Raw genomic sequence first — 19,218 nt, forward strand, 5'->3', positions numbered from 1 at the left:
TGGTACGGTCATGGGAAGGTGTTAGGTACCTAGACTGCCCAGTTAGAAATTGGCCTCCTTTTATTTGTCCGATCATTCACAATTCCAATACTATGACTAACTTTTAGTTGAGATGAAAACTATGTTTTAATGCATTTTTAGAAAATATGGCAATCATGAATAATAACAATTATACAAAGCGTAGGTTAAAGTCATCCAAAGAAGAGGGAGAAGAATAGAGTTACAACTAATAATCTAGTTTTACATTCTACCCTTTATCCCTATAAAATTTTCCAAACCGATAAATAATTACACATTTGCAATTAATAGGGTCCATTATAGACCCTTTACATAATGCCCAATATTAAAAAGCTAGGAACCATCCATAAAGAAATAAGCAATAGGAAATCATAAATCATACATACACAGAATAATCAATGAACAAATGAAAACATAAAGGTTAAAATGAATGTTAGCAACATCAATAATTAATGGTTAGCACATTAAGCAAAGAGCAACATAATAATAAAAGTGCATAAATGTAAATAGGTTAGAATTTAAATTCAAGAAATTTAAATGGTAGAAAAGTAAAGGACATAAAGATAAAAGCATTTATTTTCAACTTAAAACACAAGATTTGAGTTTAAAAATTTGATGTTCATGATGAAGGATGAATAACTATGAATCACTACCCATTTCTTGTTCTTTATTTGCTATTTCGGCCAAAATGAGTCATTTATGCGATAAAAAGCAAGAATGCTTAGTGCTTAACTCGAATGGATCCTGTAATCATAGATATTTTATTAGTATAAAGTTTCTAAGTTTCTAAAATGAAGGTCCGTGCACCTTTAGAAGTGGCGTGCGACACACGTAGTGGCGTGCAGATATGTCCCTTATCAGAAATCTCAGAACAACTTTAAATCATTATTGGACTGGCCAGTAGTAGCATGTGCCATACGTAGTGGCATGACGCCATGGACTAGTGGTGTGCACCACTACTTGCACAGTCAGATGTGTTTGGTTGATCATGGGTTTCCGTCATAACCAATGTAAAGTAGGTGTTTTTAAAACACAAGAAAGAGAAAAAGATGAAGAAAAGAGGTTAGGACTCTCAAAGGTTACCTTGTTTGGAGAAAATCCAAAGATTTGGGTGGAAAATGAACGAAGAAACCCAATGAGAGTGTTTGTGGGTATTTGATCACAAAGTATAGGGAAGCTTAATCAAAACTAATGAATAATCATCAAGATTCAAGCTATAATCATAAGTTGTATCTTGAAATAAGAATGAGAAGAAAAAAATGCAATAATTTCTCCCTTGTGATAAAAAACCCTCCCTTGATCTCTTAAATCCTTAGCCTATTTATAGTTAAATAGGTAGATGAGGTGGCCTTTATTTAGGGATTAAGTGGCATGGGCCACTGGTGGGCCCTAAACGGGTCGGACCCATTTTTATTAAATCGGTTTGGATGGAATACAAATGAGACAATGCATCGGGACGCATCCCGAGAGAACCCTTGGCGCTTCCCAAGCCCAGTTTTGATGTGAAATCCTTAGAAATCTGAAAAAATAAAAATGGTCAAAGGTTTCATTTTTCTTAGACATGGACCATTGGTCCAAGAATGAAAGCAATCAGACATCCTGATTTCATTTTATGGCAAAAAAAGGTTATCATCATTTAGTCCTTTTGTTAAGGCAAAAATTGAGCGTTTACAATTACTGTGTCCCCAAAATAATGGAATTTCAAAATCTAGTCGATTATCCATTTACAAAATCGTAATTTCCTTGAAGTGCTTAAAGAACCATAAACACCATAACAAGAACTCTAATTTCTTTAACAACAATGACCACATATAGTTGCAACTCTATTAATGGATTCAAATTTTCCTTAAATGGTAAGCTTTTAATTTAGAGCTACACTTGTAGAGAGAGAGAGAGAGAATCAAAGTGATATAAATGGGATTATAATCGTTGGAAGTCCAATGTAGGCAACACCAAAGGCCTTTCACTCTCCCTCGAGCATTTGGCGCTCATGCGTGCTTTGCCAATATAGCAAGATGTATAGTTCACATTGAAAAACTTCAGGGGTAGCAAATTTAAAGGTGCTACATGGTTAAAAATGTTAACTTCAAAGATAAATTTATGCATTAGGTCTAATATAAAAGTAAGCAAGCAAAGGAAATTTCCATTCAAAAATTGAAATGAATTATTTATCATTAAAAGTTAGTCAGGTAATTTATATAATTATTTTATGAAAATTTCAAATGTTAAAGATTTTTCATGGAAAATATATTGCAGCACGTTATGTACAAGCTAAACATAGGTGAAACTATAGCTTTTTCATAACTTTTTTTAAAAATAAATGTAAAATTAAATCAATATTTAAATTCTATATAAATAAATTGTTTAATTAATGTCTTATTGCATTATGTATATATAAATTTTTTGGATTGTGCCCGGAGTAAATCAATAAAAAATTAATTTAAAAATTTTGAACAATTATTTAAAATCATGTGTATTTTATATAATTATTTGTAATAATCCATTTGTTATATTCAATATACTATTAACCCTTAATCAATGAGGAAGTTTTTTTTTTTTTTCTTTTAAACTGTAAAATCAAATTAAATTGAACCAAATCGCCACTAAAAATTTGATTTAATTATAATTTTTGATAGTATGATTTGGTTTTAATTTTTTTTTTCAAACCATTAATTTAGATTTAGATCTTATTTGAAATAAATGAATTCGGTAAAAATTTATGGAATTATTTGATAAATCTAAATTTTTGTATTTGATACAAAAAATTGAAGCTTTAAATTATACAAATTTAATTCTATGAAATTAACTATAATGAAACCAAATTTTATTAGAAAAGATGATATTTTCAAATGAATTCCACAAACTAATACAAAACCTTATGACAAATCAATAATTCTCTCATCCTTCTACATTATTATTCTAATCTAGAAAATAAAATCAAATGAATTTCAGCTTTGAGTTTATTCTAAACATTCAAAATTTATTTATCATGACTTCATTTATAAATAAATTTACATTTTGAATTCATCTGTAAGAAAAGGTATTAATTGATGATTACTTCAAACGAATCAAACCAGCAGGGTTTAGAATACGGTACATTAGAAGGCAAGTTCGTTTCATCAGCGAACTAATTTTTCATGCACTAAATTACTCTGGCATACTCAAACTGCGACCTTTACCGAAGAGAGTTTCGAGTTTTGTGCTGTTGAAATTACAGTTCCAAAATGACGACGTCTTCAGCTATGTCAAGATTATCCCATCTTCAAGGACATCTGAGCCCTACAGACTCAAACTCTAAGGCAATTCTGTCCCCCCTTTCTCTCTATATAGTTAAGGTTTTAAGAATGATGATTCTAATTAATCTGATTTTTGGTTTTGTAGATTGGAAGATTGGTGAAGTTATCTCCAGAGGTTTCTCGAGCTTTGTCATCTGGTCAACCTGTTGTTGCCGTAGAATCCACTATTATATCCCATGGTAACCCCAATTCAGTACTCTGTTCTCACTCTTTGTTTTTGTTTGGCTCTGTTTTTCAATTGGAATGTTAATGAACTCTGAAGCCTATTTTAGAATTCTAGGGCTTAAATTTTCTATGCAGACTATGGTTGTTAATGAAAGCTTTGGTAATTTGTATTGATTAGGCTAACTTTATAAGTTTCAATTTAAGTTTGGATATTGCACATTTCGTTACTTATGTTCAGGGATGCCATATCCTCAAAATTTGGAGACAGCAAGAGAGGTGGAGGCAATTGTGAGAAAGAATGGAGCAGTTCCTGCTACTATTGCAATTTTAGATGGCATACCATGCATAGGTTTGAATCTAAAACTCTTATATTTTACAATTGCAATTAGATTGTCTCAATTCCTCTTATTATGTATATTTTCTCTGTGTCCTGCCCCAACCCAAAAAAAAAAAAAAAAAAAAAAGAAAAAAAAAGGAACAAAACTTGCATGAATAATGAAGACAAATTGAATAAATCGGTACTTCTCCTGCCACTACAACAAATGTAACCTTTTTTGGTATATTCTACATTTTTTTTATGTAAATATTTAATATTCGTAAGCTATTTATTTAGGTTTAAGCATAGAAGAGCGGGAGAGACTTGCTACTCTGGGAAGTAAAGCACGAAAGACTGCAAGGAGGGACATTGTGCATGTTGTAAGTAGCTTTATTATCATTTCTTTCCAAAAACTAAAAGAAATGAGTAATCGCATTTAATAGATTTGATTTGATGGCATATAGTTGAAAACTTTGACCCAGTATAACATGTAAGAATGAAATTAGACCCGTTCATTGAAAATTTATGAAGTTATTCCTGAAATTTTTGTTACTAAACTTCTAAGAGAGAGGGCCATGAAAAATTGACCTAAAATTAGCTATAACTGACTGTGATTGTGATCAATAGTTTCTGAAGTCATTCTAGGAGCAGTTTAAAAGTACCCATGATGTGTCTAAACGTGATTAGTCATTTCTAAACTTGTGGCTTCTAAAACTGAACATGGATGATTCACTAATAATTTTATACCTAGATTTACATTGGTTTTATTTATTTATTTAATTTTTTGAAAATGATAATCATTATTGTATATCAATAAATTTGTGACCAGTGAAATTCCTTTAAACATTGCTGTAATTTTAATTTTCCTGTTAACTTTTGCAGCTAACGTTACATTCTTGCTTATGCTTTTTCTAGGTGACCACCAGAGGGAATGGTGCAACTACTGTTTCTGCAACCATGTATTTTGCTTCAATGGTTCTCAGTCATAAACAATTTACACCCTTTTTTTTAGTATTCCTTTTCTAGTATCGCCTATATGTAGGTTTCACTAAGATTTGTTTATGAAAAATCTTTCAGGTTGGTATTTCTGTGTTTGTTACTGGAGGAACTGGAGGAGTACATAGACATGGCGAGCATAGTACGTTTCTGTTCCATCTAATGTTATACCACAGAAATAATGTTATACCACAGAAATGTGTTATTATGTCTTTGATTGATCCGGATCCATTTTAATGATTTGGCATGGGTGGTATAGAAGAAGAGTTATTCATTATGTATATATAAAAAGACTGAAAGCTGATATCTGCCATTATTTTATGTTGCAACTAGCAAAACATAGCGTATCTGTCTGTCTCTGTGTGTATACATGTGCGGATGTTCATTTATATTTAGAATTTCTTGAATCTCCGATGAAGTTGGTGCAGTGTTGTTGAGTTTGTCACAATTTGGCTATAGAATAGTTTTTGATTTGGCTTAATAAGTAGGAGATGAAATCTAATTAAAAACAGAGTTAGCAATCATAAAATTGCTACACAATGCTGCAGGATTGTTCTTGCGAGATTTGGAATATTTTATCTTTCTAATGATTAACAGGTTAAACATATCAAGAAAAATTGCAAGGTAGCAACAAATGTGCTTTTTTTTTTTGGCAAGTGATGAGGTAATTTTATGGATACAAAGATTGAGATGGGATAAGGAGAAAAACATAAAATGATCACTAAATATTACTATTAGCTATTGAGAATTTTTTATAGTTGTAGACTGAAGTTTGGGTAAATGCAGAGATATGAAAATAAAAGAATGAAAAACTTTTAAAATATAAGAACATTTTTTTTTTCAAAAAAAAAAAAAAAAAGTTAGTTGTCAAATATAGAAGTTCTTATATTTTCAAGAATATAAGTCCGTTGTAAATTAATAATGAAAATAGAAGTTGAAACCTTGGCATCTACTTTTTTTTTTTTTAATTTTTCGATCTACCTAAAAAATCTTTGATTCTAATAAGTTATCTCAGCTATTTTTATCTATATGTAATTTATATTTTAAGAGCTTGTTCAGCTTATTTTTATTTTTATTTTTATTTTAATTTAATTAATATTGATTTTGAATTGAGATTTCATTTAAATTCTATCTTAATCTTATTTGAATTATTAAATTCTTGTTATCTATTTTCAAACTTAATATAAGTTCATTTGTTTTTTTTGTGATTTTTTATTGCAAGATATAAAGCTGATGAAAAAGGTGTCTTGGCTTGTAACATGCAAGCTTGTCCACCCTTGAATATTGAACCAATAGTAAATTTTCCGTGTTTTTCCTGAGGTGCAAATTGTTGAGAATTGATAAAATTTATGGTGTTTAAATGTTTTTATCCATGATAGAATAGGTGGTTGGATGCTGATGAATTGTCGGTTTAGCAAGGTAGTAACTAGTAGGAAAAGGCATAATTTATTAGGGCGATAAAGAAGATGAAAATACATGAATGAACTATTGATGATCAGTTAAAAAGAAAGGTTTGGTTTGCTGATGGATGAAAAATATAGGGTTGCCTAGATGATGGAGAAATGGAGAGAGTATTGTTGTGCTAGAAGTAAAAATAATTTAGTTTCAAGGGGAAAACGGTCAAAATATTATTCCTAGAACAGTAACATAGGACCCAGTTTTGGTATATATAATATTATCACTGATAAAAAGCAGCAAGTTGTTCATTACATAACATAATAAAGGTATGAGGCTGCAATTATTTTCAGTATGATATTAGAGACAAATGTATTAGTAACCTACTGATTATCTTTTGAATTGTTTTCTTTTGAAATTAACATTGAATTATAGAAACATAATTATTATTCAACATTTGCTGATTGTTGAAATTGGACTTTTTTTCCATGCATTGGCAGCAATGGATATATCATCTGATCTTACTGAGCTTGGCAGGACTCCAGTTGCTGTTATCTCTGCTGGAGTAAAATCTATATTAGATATTCCCAGGACCCTTGAATATTTGGTACATATAACATTTATGTCTCTAAATATTGTTGTCAGCTATTCAGCCTTTGATGATAAATCTCATACCTGTTTCATCACAGGAAACTCAAGGTGTTTGTGTTGCTGCTTATAAGACCGACGAGTTCCCTGCTTTTTTCACGGAAACAAGTGGCTGTAAGGTACCAATAATCAAAGCTTTTTCTCTCTGAAGATGGACTTTAGTTACAGTTAGGACTTGGACTTTTCCTGTAAAGAAGTATGTTGACATAGTCTCAGGGATAATGGAAGTTATATTATAGTTATCTCAGGGATAATGGAAGTTATATTATAGTTATTATTTACTAAAGGAATCCAAGCATGAAAATTAAATCTTAAAAACTTGTGCTGCATGCAAAAGAAGTGTAAAGCCATTCACATCTATTAATTTGTGCGAGTATTTATATGTAAAATTATTTGTTTAAAATTCAATTTCTTCCAATAAATTTGCTGTTTGATTTGTGGCTCTAATCTAGGCTCCTTGTCGGGTGGACACTCCAGAGGACTGTGCTCGGCTGATAGGTTAGTGAAGAAGTCTGTTTATTTAACCTTTATCTCCTCCCTTTCTAGTTTTGGGGTGGGGGTGGATCCCATTTTGCTAAATTTTGGCATTTTGGTCAATTGAGTTCTTTTACTTTAGTTTGGATCAATTAAACTCTTTAATTCTTATTTTTAGTCAGTCGAGTACCCAGCCAGATACGTGACAGCACATGATAGTGGTGGATGTTAGGTCTTCTTTAAACAATCATGTTTTCATGGCTGAGATAAGCATACATGGGAATGATAAAAGTGTAAAATTTCTGCTATTAATTTCTTAATAATAACATCTGTGTCGTCTTTAAGCTGACAGCTACAAGTGGGTCCCATCTTTTTCTCCCCCTGATAAGAAACCTCTACTCCAATACTACTAATGGTTTTGCCTAGCGTCACCTGGCCAGGGACTCAATTGACTAAATATGAGAGCTTGGTGGTTTAATCAATTCAAATTAAGAGAACTCAATTGATTAGTGTCAAAGTTCATGTGGCCAAATTTCCCTAGTCAGAATCAAATTAATTTTTTTTTTTTTTGTTTTGTTTAACTGCAGATGTTAATACGAAACTTAAGCTAGGGACTGGAATTCTGATTGCTGTTCCCATCCCAAAAGAACACTCAGCTTCTGGAAACTTGATTGAGTCTGCCATACAAATTGCCATCACTGAAGCCAGGTTGAAAGTGTCTTTGGCTCATTAAATATCTACGTGCTATGTTCATTGTCTAATAATATTGTCTTTGTAATAAATTTGGCTTTAATTTGCATAAATTGGACTGGATCTTCAGGGAAAAGAAGATAACTGGCAATGCTGAAACCCCTTTCTTGCTTGCTAGAGTGAATGAAATTACTGGAGGTGCCTCACTGGCTGCAAGTATCCTTTCTTTTATTCTTAACTCAATATCTTTCTTTTGAAATTCAGTTTCATGGGGACATCAGATGGCTTAGTGAGGATGGTTAAAACAGGTCATTTTGGGGTTTAGTAAAGGGCTAGAGTGCCCATGTATGTAGGAGAAACAATTAGGGAATGTATGGAAATAGGTTAAAGAAGCAAAGAGAACACAAAAGTAGGGTTATGGGACTGTTTATGGAGGAATTGAGGGGCTGTGAGCAGTAATGAGTGGTAGAAAAGGGGTAATTTTTAGGCTTCACACTTAAAGTGTTCTTGGATCACACCCAATTTATCCATAGGCATCACGTGTTGAGTTGAATTTCATCACACAACTCGAAATAGCATATAAAGCTGATTTTTTTTTGTTTACCGAATAACACAGCCTATTCACTGCCCCAGATATTTCATAGACTTCAGTTAGTACTAATCCTTTGAAAAGCATTTTATAACAACTCTAGGCCACTTTCATTACATTGAATGGAACGGAGAATACAATGCCAATTCCGCATTGTATTATATTGTTCACTGGCATAAGTGAGGTTGGGGAATAGGAATAAAAATGGAAAAATAACAGGAAAAGGAATAGTCTTCTTTTTTCTTTTTTTTTTTTTTTAAATTTCAAATATGTCCTTATTTTGGCCTTTTTAGTAATTTCTCATACCTCCTTAAATATATATAACCAAACAAAGAAACGGTTTGAAAAATTATATTCCATGTTGCCTACCGAACATAGGAATTGGAATTCCTATTCCCATTCTATTCTTTATCATATTCCTTATTTTATTCTATTCTATTCCATTAAGCCTTTAAGAAAATGACCTAAAGTCTAATCCTATAAGGATATGGACTTGAAAACAAATAAAAAGGAATAATAGTTATCCCAAACCAACAGGATTCAAAATTAAGACTTAAAATAAATATAAAGAAAGACTCTTGAATAGAAGGCCATATTTCCCAATAGAGCTGGAAATTACAAAATTACCCTTGATTCTTAAATTACTTGACCATCAACTTATTTATGAAAATATACACTTAAACTAAACTCTGAATATCTATGAAGTAGTTCATATTAAATCCTATAAAGCTTATATTAACGGCCTGTTTGGTTTAGTTGTTCATATTAGCTGATAGCTGGTGGCTGATAGCAGTCAGCTGATGAATATTGATTTTTGGTAAAATTTTGATAGCGGTTGCTGTTAAAATAATAATATGACCATTAAGGTTATAATTATTTGCATATATTATGATGTATAATGTGTGTGTACATATATGAATTAAATTTTTTAAAATATTATTTAATAGGAAATTATTTTTTAAAGAGCTATAAGTAAAATTATCATGAAAAATATTAATTTAAAAAATATAATTTTATTAAGAATTATTTTTATGAGATTAATAAAAAGTCTAAAATGTAATTATAAATACAAATCAGCTATCAGTTAATATGAAAAACTCTAAAATGTAATTGATGAAATTAGCACCTCATTAAAATCTTTACAAAACACCTATAACTTACTTAGATATAAATCGGCTGAACCAAGTGCTCTCTAAATCTGAACCATAATTCTTAGCTTTGAGTCTTTGAATTTGGATCTTTGTGGCTTTCTACTCTCCATCACATGGTCCTTTTATTTTGTGTCCACGGGAAATAAAGATGAGTTTTAAATGTGATAATTAAAACAATTTGTTTATTTTGCAAATGAAATTATTTTGATAAGGTTTATAACGGTACTATTCATTGTGTAATTGATTTAGAAATTTAATTTTTTTTTAACTAACTGTTAGACATTGCACTCGTGAAAAATAATGCTCTTCATGGTGCGAAGATTGCGGTAGCCCTTGCTCAGCTTAGAGAACATTCTAATAAAGGTACTTGTGTTTTGCCGATTGACTTATTTCCGGATAGCAATTATTGGCAAATGGATTGTCTTTCAATATGAGAAATCATTGTGCTTTCTTGTACCATTTTTGGCATAATAACAATTACGAAAATGTATAGCAGCTAAGTTGAAAGGGCAAAGAAAATTTGTCGATTATGTTTGTTGGCTATGATGGCATCTACATGGACTAGGTGTAACTGTTTGCCTTAGTGCCTGTTACATTTTTGAAGGAATAAACGTGGCACTAAATAATAAGTACAGGATATGATTATTGCAGTGTGTTATTTATTGACACATCAGAAACTTAGGTTCATCTAAATAAGTATCTCATTTGCAAACTAGCTCAGGTTTCCTATTTTCTATCATTTTGCATATTGTTTTCATGTAGCTATTTTATTCCATGTCTAAATTAATGACAGACTTATTTTGTATTTATCATTTTTAAAGAGGATAATATGTTGCACAGAAATGGAAACGAGGAAATGTGGAAACCTGGAAACGATATGGGGAAACAACATTTAAAATATAATTTTACACGGAAAAACAAATTTTAGATGGGAAACAGACATGCAAAAAAGTTTCTGAAACACAGAAACGTCCATGACTTGAAATTTCCGTGCATCATAGGAGGATATCAGTGTTTATGATAAAAATTAAATTCATGTCAAATTTTGTGCAGGAGATTCTGAGTTGGTGTGAGAGACTTCGAATTGGATTTCATCTGGCAAGCTGGACTCATCTTAATAACACCAGCCCCCACTTCTCTGTCTTGCCTATAAATTCAAAGACTGATATTGAAAATCCAAGGCCTTGGGTATTTATTTGAGTTGGAGGTCGCACACTCAAAAGGTAGTTTCACTTCGTCAATTTTTTTTTTCCCAACTACATCAAGCACAATTTGGTTGTGATATACTGATAATACTTATTGCTCAACTCTTTTAGAAATTTGAGAGCCAAAAAATTTTTAGAAATTTCTAACCCTTTTAAATAACTCTGATAAGCTTTGTTTGAAGCAATCTCCGAACTTTATTATTATTTTTTTATGATTATTCGTTTGCAGAACATGAACTTAGGACTCGTCTTGGCATAATTTCAATTACTGATTGAGGGTATAGAAATTTGATATGAAAATAATTTAACCTATTTAACATAATTAACTCTTTTTTTTTTTTTTTTTTTTTTTGGTGAATCAAAAAGAATACTGCATTAAGTTTGATAAAATGAACGCAAGCAAGAGGGAATAGAATCCCATACAACAAGACTAGTACTTGTTGGGATTATAACTGATTCCGAGTGGGATCTACGGAAAAATGCTTCAATAATTACGTATTGGATATTAACCATCGAATTCACCAGAAATAATAACCACGATAAAAATTAAATAATTACCGTAAATGCCAGATGAAAAATAAAGACACCGAGATTTACGTGGTTCACCCTTCAACTGTTATGGGCTACGTCAACGGGACAAAACCTCCGAATAATTCTTCTACTAAAAATAGTAGGTACAAAAGAGATTACAAAATAGTGGTACTCTAAGTGTTTCTCAAAAACACCACAAATTATAATCCTCACTATTTTCTCTCTTTCCCAATTTTAGGAATCCTTTCCCAAAATTCTTTACACTTAATTGTGTATTTCTAATCTTTTGCTTTTGTACATTTAAATGCACTTCGTCTGCCTCCTTTTATAGGCAGTTCTGTGAATGAGTCGTGTATAACTCATTCACGTCTTTATACTTTGTCAAAGAAGATTATCCATTGGCGTATTGTACCCAATGTCTGCTTTTTCAATTTGTCCCACTGCTTTTGTTCATTTCTTCTGGCTTTGCATTGTCATCTTCAATTGGATCGTACAGATCTTTGCAATTGAGGAAGTCCTCCATTCTGGATTTCCACATTGAATAATTCGAATCCGTCAATTTGATCATTGCCCCATCGTTAGCCATGTCGAATTCTGAACAGTAAAATTTTTGTCAGATTCAGAATTCGACATGGCTAACGATGGGGCAATGATCAAATTGATTGATTCGAATTATTCAATGTGGAAATCCAGAATGGAGGACTTCCTCAATTGCAAAGATCTATACGATCCAATTGAAGGTGACAGTGCAAAGCCAGAAGAAATGAAACAAAGGCAGTGGGACAAATTAAAAAAGCAGACATTGGGTACAATACGCCAATGGATAGATGCTAGCCTATACAACCATGTGAGAAATGAAAAAGATCCCCAAGTTCTCTGGAAGAAATTAGAGAATATGTACGAGGCTACGAATGCTCAAGGAAAAGTCTTCATGATTCGTAAAGTCATGAACTTGAAGCTGTCAGAGGGACGATCAATTACACAACACTTGAACGATTTTGAAGGACTCGTAACTGAGTTAGCAGTTAGCGGTATGTCCTTAGATAACGAGATGCAAGCATGCCTACTGTTGGAATCTCTACTGGATAATTGGGATACTCTTGTGGTATCATTGAGTAACTCAGCTCCAAATGGTGTGGTAACAATATCTATGGTAAAGAATAGACTACTCAATGAAGAACTACGAAGAAGAGATGTTGTCAGTACCCGTTCACAAGCCCTTGTCACAGAGAATAGGGGCCGGAGCAAGAGTAGAGGTCCAAGGCATGAAAAGTCAGGTGGTAGATCCAAGTCCAGAGAGATGAGAAAGTGTTACCATTGCGGTAAGGAGGGTCATCTCAAAAGATATTGTCGTTTACTCAAACAGGATAACACAAACCGAAGACAAGAGAATGACAAAAATACATCTGCTACAGTCTCAGGAGAAGATGGTAAGGTGACTTTAGTCACTCATGATGCAGATTGCTGTCATGTTGGAGATGCAAATACCGAGTGGATAGTAGACTCCGGTGCTTCATACCACGGTGTTCCAAAAAGGGAATACTTTTCCACTTATAAAGCAGGAGATTTTGGCACTATTAAAATGGGAAATAATAGTGTCTCGCAAGTGGTGGGAATCTATGATATCTGCATAAAGACAAGTGTCGGGTGCACATTAACACTTAAAAATGTGAGACATATTCTTGATCTTCGGTTGAACCTGTTGTCTATGAGTGTACTGGACAAGGAAGGCTATCACAATCATACAGGTGACAGTAATTGGAAACTCACCAAAAGGTCTTTGGTGGTGGCGAGAGGAAAAATATGTTGCTCGCTGTATAAGACGCATGTAATAATATGTGCGGGTCAACTGAATACAGTTACAGATGATGCTTCACCAAATTTGTGGCATAGGCGGCTGGCTCACGTTAGTGAGAAAGGGCTGAATATGTTGGCTAAGAAGTTCCTCATACCATTAGCCAAAGGTAAAATAAACCCTTGTGATCATTATTTATTTGGGAAGCTGATGGCGTGGTGGAAAGGACTGTGGTTTTGATAGAGAAACACGAGTGCTACAGTAACTTGCTACAGGAACTCAGAAGCATCCGTGCTACAGTAACTTGATTCAAAATGTGATGAAAGGCTAAGATAGTTGATGGTGAAGATTAAAATGAAAAAAGATAGATGATTGTTTTTGGAAAAAACAAAACCCAATAGTTTTTGGAAACTAATAAAACCCAAATGTGATTAACACTTTCTTGTTATTCCAAATCTCCCTTTCAAAATACACAAAGTCCCTTTATATAGGGAAACAAGAGATAGCCATAAACTCCCTTTGAATGTGTTGTTCAAAGACACAATTTCAAAGGACACCTAACTAGGTTGAAAACAATACATTCAAAGATACACCTAACTAGGTTGAAAACAACTTATTCAAAGGACACCTAACTAAGTTTGAAATAACTCATTCAAAGGCACAATTCAAAGAACACCTAACTAAGTTTGAAAACAACACAAATGAGCTGGAATTCATAGTCAATGATCAACCAAGTGCTCCTTGATTATTGTCTTCAAAGATGATGGTTTGAAGGAACCCAAATGGCCCTAAAAGGAGCTGTAGCTTCAGATTGAACATGTCACTCCCACCAAGCCCATCTTCACTTGGACTGTCTTCATTAACTTCACTAATGGAATCAAGACCAAGGCCCATGTCTAGGACAGCTTGTAAGGCTAGGCTAGATGGACCTCCATCATTCTCCCCTTCTTGAAAAGTTTCAACTTGGTCAGAAGTTGACATGGTGTCTTCCTTATTTGGCTAAGTCACTTACATTGAAGGTGTTGGAAATCTTGTAAGACGGAGGCAGCTCTACCTTGTAAGCATTCTGGTTTACCTTCTTGATGATCTTGTAAGGACCCTCGGCTTTGGGCATAAGTTTATTCTTTCTTTTAGAAGGGAATCGTTCCTTCCTTAAGTGAACCCACACTAAGTCACCTTCTTTAAATTCCACAACAGGTTTTAGCTTGGCTTGCATCTTGTAGGCTTCGTTCTTCTTCTCAATATGTGCTTTTGCTCTAGCATGGAGTTTGACAATTGCAGTAGCTCTGTCCTCGGCCTTTAAGTTAGAGGGATACTAGAGTGTGCGTTGCTCAAATCAAGAGGAACAAGTGGATTAGCTCCATAAACTAATTCAAAAGGAGTAAAATTAGTGGTCTTACTCTTCGAACTGTTGTAAGCAAATTCAGCATGAGCCAACAAAGAATCCCAATTCTTTACTTTCCCCTTTAGCAAACTTCGCAAAATGTTGCCTAAGCTTCGATTGACCACTTCTGTTTGTCCATCTGTTTGAGGATGAAAAGCCGTACTGAACTTCAAGGTAGTTCCTAACCTTGCCCACAAATGCCTCCAAAAATGACTCAAAAACTTTACATCCCTATCACTTACTATGCTCCTAGGAATTCCATGGAGTTTTACAACATTTTCAAAGTACAAATTCAGAATATGAGATGCATCATTAGTTTTGTTACAAGCAATAAAATGAGCCATTTTTGAGAATCTATCTACTACAACCATAATGGAATCATTATTTCGTCTTGTTCTCGGCAAGCCAACAATGAAATCAATACTTACATCTTCCCATGGTGAGCTTGGAATCGGCAAAGGCATGTATGGTCCGTGAGCTTGTAAGGTCATCTTGGATTGCTTACAAGTATTACAACCCTCAACAAGTCTTGAAATCTCTTTCCACATCTTTGGCCAATAGAAATTTTTGCTTGCCAATTCATAGGTTTTGTCTCTTCCAAAGTGACCGGCTAGGCCTCCACCATGGACTTCCTTAAGAATTGCTTCCCTTAAAGAGCTTTGAGGAACACAAACAGCATCAAGCTTGAAAAGATAACCATCATGAATAGTGAAGTCCCTAAATGCACCATCTTTCCTAACTCTCTCCCAAATTTGACCGAAATCCCCATCACTCTCATACAAGGTCTTAATATTCTCAAATCCTATTACATGAGCATGCATGGTACTAAGAACCTCATATCTCCTAGACAATGCATCAGCCACTCTATTACTTGGACCATCCCTATACTTCACTACAAAATCAAAGGATTGCATGTATTCAACCCAAGATGCATGTCTCTTGCTTAACTTAGCTTGACTTTGTATGTATTTGAGGGCTTGATGGTCAGTAAATAAGATGAAAGAGTTAGCCAACAAATATGCACTCCAATGTCTTAGAGCACGAATCAAGGCATAGAACTCAAGATCATAGGCAGAATATTTTCTCCTACACTCATTCAATTTTTCACTAAAAAATGCAATAGGTTTGCCTTCTTGACTCAAAACAGCCCCTATCCCAACCCCACTAGCATCACACTCCAATTCAAAAGGTAAGTTGAAATTAGGCAAGGCCAAAACAGGAGCTTTTGTCATTGCATTCTTTAAAGTGTTAAAAGCAAGGGTGGCTTGAGGTGTCCATTTAAACACCCCTTTTTTCATGCAGTCTGTTATAGGACTTGTTATAGTACTAAAACCTTTAATGAATCTCCTATAAAAAGAACAAAACCCATGAAAACTCCTTACTTGAAACAGATTGTTTGGAATAGGCCAATCAACAATGGCCTTGACCTTTTCAGAATCCATACTTATACCATCTTTAGATACAACATACCCTAAAAAACAATGGTGCTATCACAAAAATGACACTTCTCTACATTAGCATACAATGATTCACGGTCCAAAACCTCAAAAACAAGTCTCAAATGCATATAATGCTCATGTAAACTAGTACTAAAGATCAGAATATCATCAAAGTATATCACCACAAATTTGTTAAGAAAAGGTTTGAGTACCTCATTCATGAGTCGCATAAAGGTGGAAGGTGAATTAGAGAGTCCCATAGGCATGACCAACCATTCATACAGCCCCTCATTGGTCTTGAAGGCTGTCTTCCACTCATCACCTTCTCTAACACGAATTTGGTAGAATCCATTTGCAAGATCAATCCTTGAGAAAATTGAAGCTCCATGCAATCGATCAAGCATATCATCAAGCCTTGGAATAGGAAACCTGTACTTGATCGTTATCTTGTTAACAGCCCTTGAATCTATCACCATTCTCCACTTGCCATTCTTTTTAGGAACAACAAAGGCTGGCACAACACAAGGAGAAACACTCTCCCTTATAAAGCCTCTCTTTAACAATTCATCAACTTGCTTTTGTAATTCATCACTCTCTTTAGGACTCATTCTATAGGAGTGCTTATGAGGAATTTGAGCTCCCGGAACAAAACTGATCTCATGTTGTATTGATCTTAGAGGGGGCAAACCGATAGGTAAAGTGTTCGGGAAAACTCTCTCAAACTCTCTAATAAGAAATTGTACCTCTTTTGGAATCACATGATTCTGTTTAGGCTCATCCTCCACATCAATTGGAACATAGCTAGGCAGCCCTTCCATGATCTCACTCTTCTCATCATTGGATAACAATCCAACCATTCCAACTTCTCTTTCTTCTTTCGCTTCTCGGGTAGTAACGGTGTGAGCAAGATGGTGTTACCCTCATGGAAAAAGGTGTAAGTATTGGCCTTTCCTTGGTGTTGCACATCCTTATCATACAACCAAGGTCTCCCAAGAAGCAAGTGACAAGCTGTCATTGGGATAACATGGCAGCTCACCTCATCCACGTATTGCCCAATTGCAAAAGGAACTAGACACTTCTTAGTGACTTTAATTTCATGCTCAGAATTCAGCCAAGCCAACCTATAAGGGTTGTCAATTGGCTCAGTTTTCAGTCCCAACTTCGCAACCATTTCATTGGATACAACATTCTCACATGCACCACTATCAATAATAACTTCACACAATTTATTTTTTGTCAAACATCTAGTGTGAAATAAGGATTTCCTCCTCCAATCCTCCTCATTCTTTTCAATATTCAAAATACGCATCATCACTAAACACTCCCCATCTTCCATTGCATCACAAACTAGCATATCTCCCTCATCAACATTCAATTCACTATTTACTGCAACAGAATCAGCATGGTATATTTCTTCCTCAATCTCCTCTATCTCTCTAAGGGTCATTACTTTCCTTGAAGGACATTCAGATTGGAAGTGTCCATACCCTTGGCATTTGAAACATTTCAAAGCATTCTTAGAGGTACTTTTGGATGGTGGGACAGATTGGGTATTTCTTGGTGTGTTGGAAGTGTTTTTAAGAGGGGGTTTTGGTGAAGGTGTGTATGTGGTCTTGATAGGGGCAGCATTGGGGCTACTAGAGCTGGGTTTGTAGTTATAAGGTCTGATATTGGTTTTGTTTTGGTGTGAATGCTTCAAACTTGTCTCACTTCTTAGTGCTAATCTCTTCAATTCAATAAGAGATTCATAAGGATAGAAGCTTACCATGTCTTGGATGTCGAATCGCAAGCCTTGGAGAAAACGCCCCATGATCAGCTCCTCGGTCTCCTCGACCTCACACTTCAATAAGAATTCCTCAAATTCCATGGTGTATTGTTCCACGGTTTTAGTATCTTGTTTGAGGCTCAACATTTTCTCAATCATTTTCTGTCTATAATGGGGTGGCAAGAACACCGCATCCATCTCTTCTTTCATCCTATCCCATTGAGTAATTTGAGGCCTCCCTTCCCTCATCCTTCGTTTTTGCAAATTATCCCACCAAAGGGCAGCATATCCCTTCAACTTCATAGCAGCAAGCTTCATTCTTTTGTCTTCGGACACCTCCCTCAGTTCAAAGGATCTCTCCATTGAGTATATCCATTCAAGATAGGCATCAGCATCGATCTTACCATGAAATTCAGGTAATTCGATTTTATAGTTGAAAGATTCTTCTTGTCTTTCAACACGGATGGGTGGTGGCAAACGCCTTGCCCCTTGGCCAAATCCTCCATGAAACAATCCTCTCCCTCTCCCTCTAAAACCTCCACGTCCCAACACAAGGTGTTGGTCCTCTCCATTGAAATCTTCATTAGTCAGTTCCTCTTCATGAGGACTTTGGGTATTTGGGGGAGTATTTTGGATGAGTGTTTCTAAGGCTTCATTCTTGGCCTTAAGAACTTCCATTTCCAACCTCATTTTCTCAATTGCTGAGGCTAGATCTTGATCTTCTAACATGACTTGTTTGTCTTTGTTAAGAGATGCTTGTTGGTTATTAAGCATAACTTGAAAACAAATGAAAGTGAAAGAAGGTAAGATTGTTGGCTCTGATACCAACTGATGGCGTGGTGGAAAGGACTGTGGTTTTGATAGAGAAACACGAGTGCTACAGTAACTTGCTACAGGAACTCAGAAGCATCCGTGCTACAGTAACTTGATTCAAAATGTGATGAAAGGCTAAGATAGTTGATGGTGAAGATTAAAATGAAAAAAGATAGATGATTGTTTTTGGAAAAAACAAAACCCAATAGTTTTTGGAAACTAATAAAACCCAAATGTGATTAACACTTTCTTGTTATTCCAAATCTCCCTTTCAAAATACACAAAGTCCCTTTATATAGGGAAACAAGAGATAGCCATAAACTCCCTTTGAATGTGTTGTTCAAAGACACAATTTCAAAGGACACCTAACTAGGTTGAAAACAATACATTCAAAGATACACCTAACTAGGTTGAAAACAACTTATTCAAAGGACACCTAACTAAGTTTGAAATAACTCATTCAAAGGCACAATTCAAAGAACACCTAACTAAGTTTGAAAACAACACAAATGAGCTGGAATTCATAGTCAATGATCAACCAAGTGCTC

General features: G+C 34.3%; 2 protein-coding genes across 3 annotated transcripts; one reads left to right on the forward strand and one right to left on the reverse strand.

The window, feature by feature from the left end:
• Positions 1–3,082: 3,082 nt before the first annotated feature.
• Positions 3,083–11,057, forward strand: LOC105628643 (pseudouridine-5'-phosphate glycosidase). 2 transcript variants are annotated; one of them, XM_089716851.1, is made up of 13 exons: positions 3,083–3,317; positions 3,400–3,493; positions 3,748–3,828; positions 4,093–4,175; positions 4,711–4,770; positions 4,873–4,933; positions 6,687–6,793; positions 6,876–6,953; positions 7,287–7,332; positions 7,896–8,016; positions 8,129–8,214; positions 10,018–10,101; positions 10,792–11,057. In XM_089716851.1, the coding sequence occupies exons 1-13, from the start codon at positions 3,243–3,245 to the stop codon at positions 10,809–10,811; spliced, it is 996 nt and encodes a 331-aa protein (XP_089572977.1). In that variant the 5' UTR covers positions 3,083–3,242; the 3' UTR covers positions 10,812–11,057. The 2 variants fall into 2 exon arrangements, with proteins under 2 accessions (XP_089572977.1, XP_012065478.2); XM_012210088.4 differs by having other exon boundaries at positions 3,085–3,317; positions 3,718–3,828.
• Positions 11,058–16,124: 5,067 nt separating this feature from the next.
• Positions 16,125–18,586, reverse strand: LOC149492142 (uncharacterized). The gene is made up of 3 exons (XM_089716852.1): positions 17,398–18,586; positions 17,129–17,307; positions 16,125–16,919 (listed from the first exon to the last, which is right to left on the reverse strand). The coding sequence occupies exons 1-3, from the start codon at positions 18,584–18,586 to the stop codon at positions 16,125–16,127; spliced, it is 2,163 nt and encodes a 720-aa protein (XP_089572978.1).
• Between the last annotated feature and the right edge of the window lie 632 nt (positions 18,587–19,218).

This window comes from Jatropha curcas, unplaced genomic scaffold, assembly GCF_041381405.1.
Source record: "Jatropha curcas cultivar XTBG-Jc1 unplaced genomic scaffold, XTBG_Jcur_1.0 HiC_scaffold_101_pilon, whole genome shotgun sequence".
NCBI lineage: Eukaryota > Viridiplantae > Streptophyta > Magnoliopsida > Malpighiales > Euphorbiaceae > Jatropha > Jatropha curcas.

What these genes read in the sequence shown, in the direction of transcription:
- LOC105628643 (XM_012210088.4), top strand. Translation starts at nt 3,243, where the DNA reads ATGACGACGTCTTCAGCTATGTCAAGATTATCCCATCTTCAAGGACAT. An exon ending in ATCCACTATTATATCCCATG is followed by an intron (nt 3,494 to 3,717) that starts GTAACCCCAATT and finishes ACTTATGTTCAG; the next exon opens with GGATGCCATATCCTCAAAAT. An exon ending in GGAGGGACATTGTGCATGTT is followed by an intron (nt 4,176 to 4,710) that starts GTAAGTAGCTTT and finishes TGCTTTTTCTAG; the next exon opens with GTGACCACCAGAGGGAATGG.
- LOC149492142 (XM_089716852.1), bottom strand. Translation starts at nt 18,586, where the DNA reads ATGTTAGAAGATCAAGATCTAGCCTCAGCAATTGAGAAAATGAGGTTG. An exon ending in GGAGTGTTTAGTGATGATGC is followed by an intron (nt 17,308 to 17,397) that starts GTATTTTGAATA and finishes AATTGTGTGAAG; the next exon opens with TTATTATTGATAGTGGTGCA. An exon ending in TTGGGCAATACGTGGATGAG is followed by an intron (nt 16,920 to 17,128) that starts GTGAGCTGCCAT and finishes AATGATGAGAAG; the next exon opens with AGTGAGATCATGGAAGGGCT.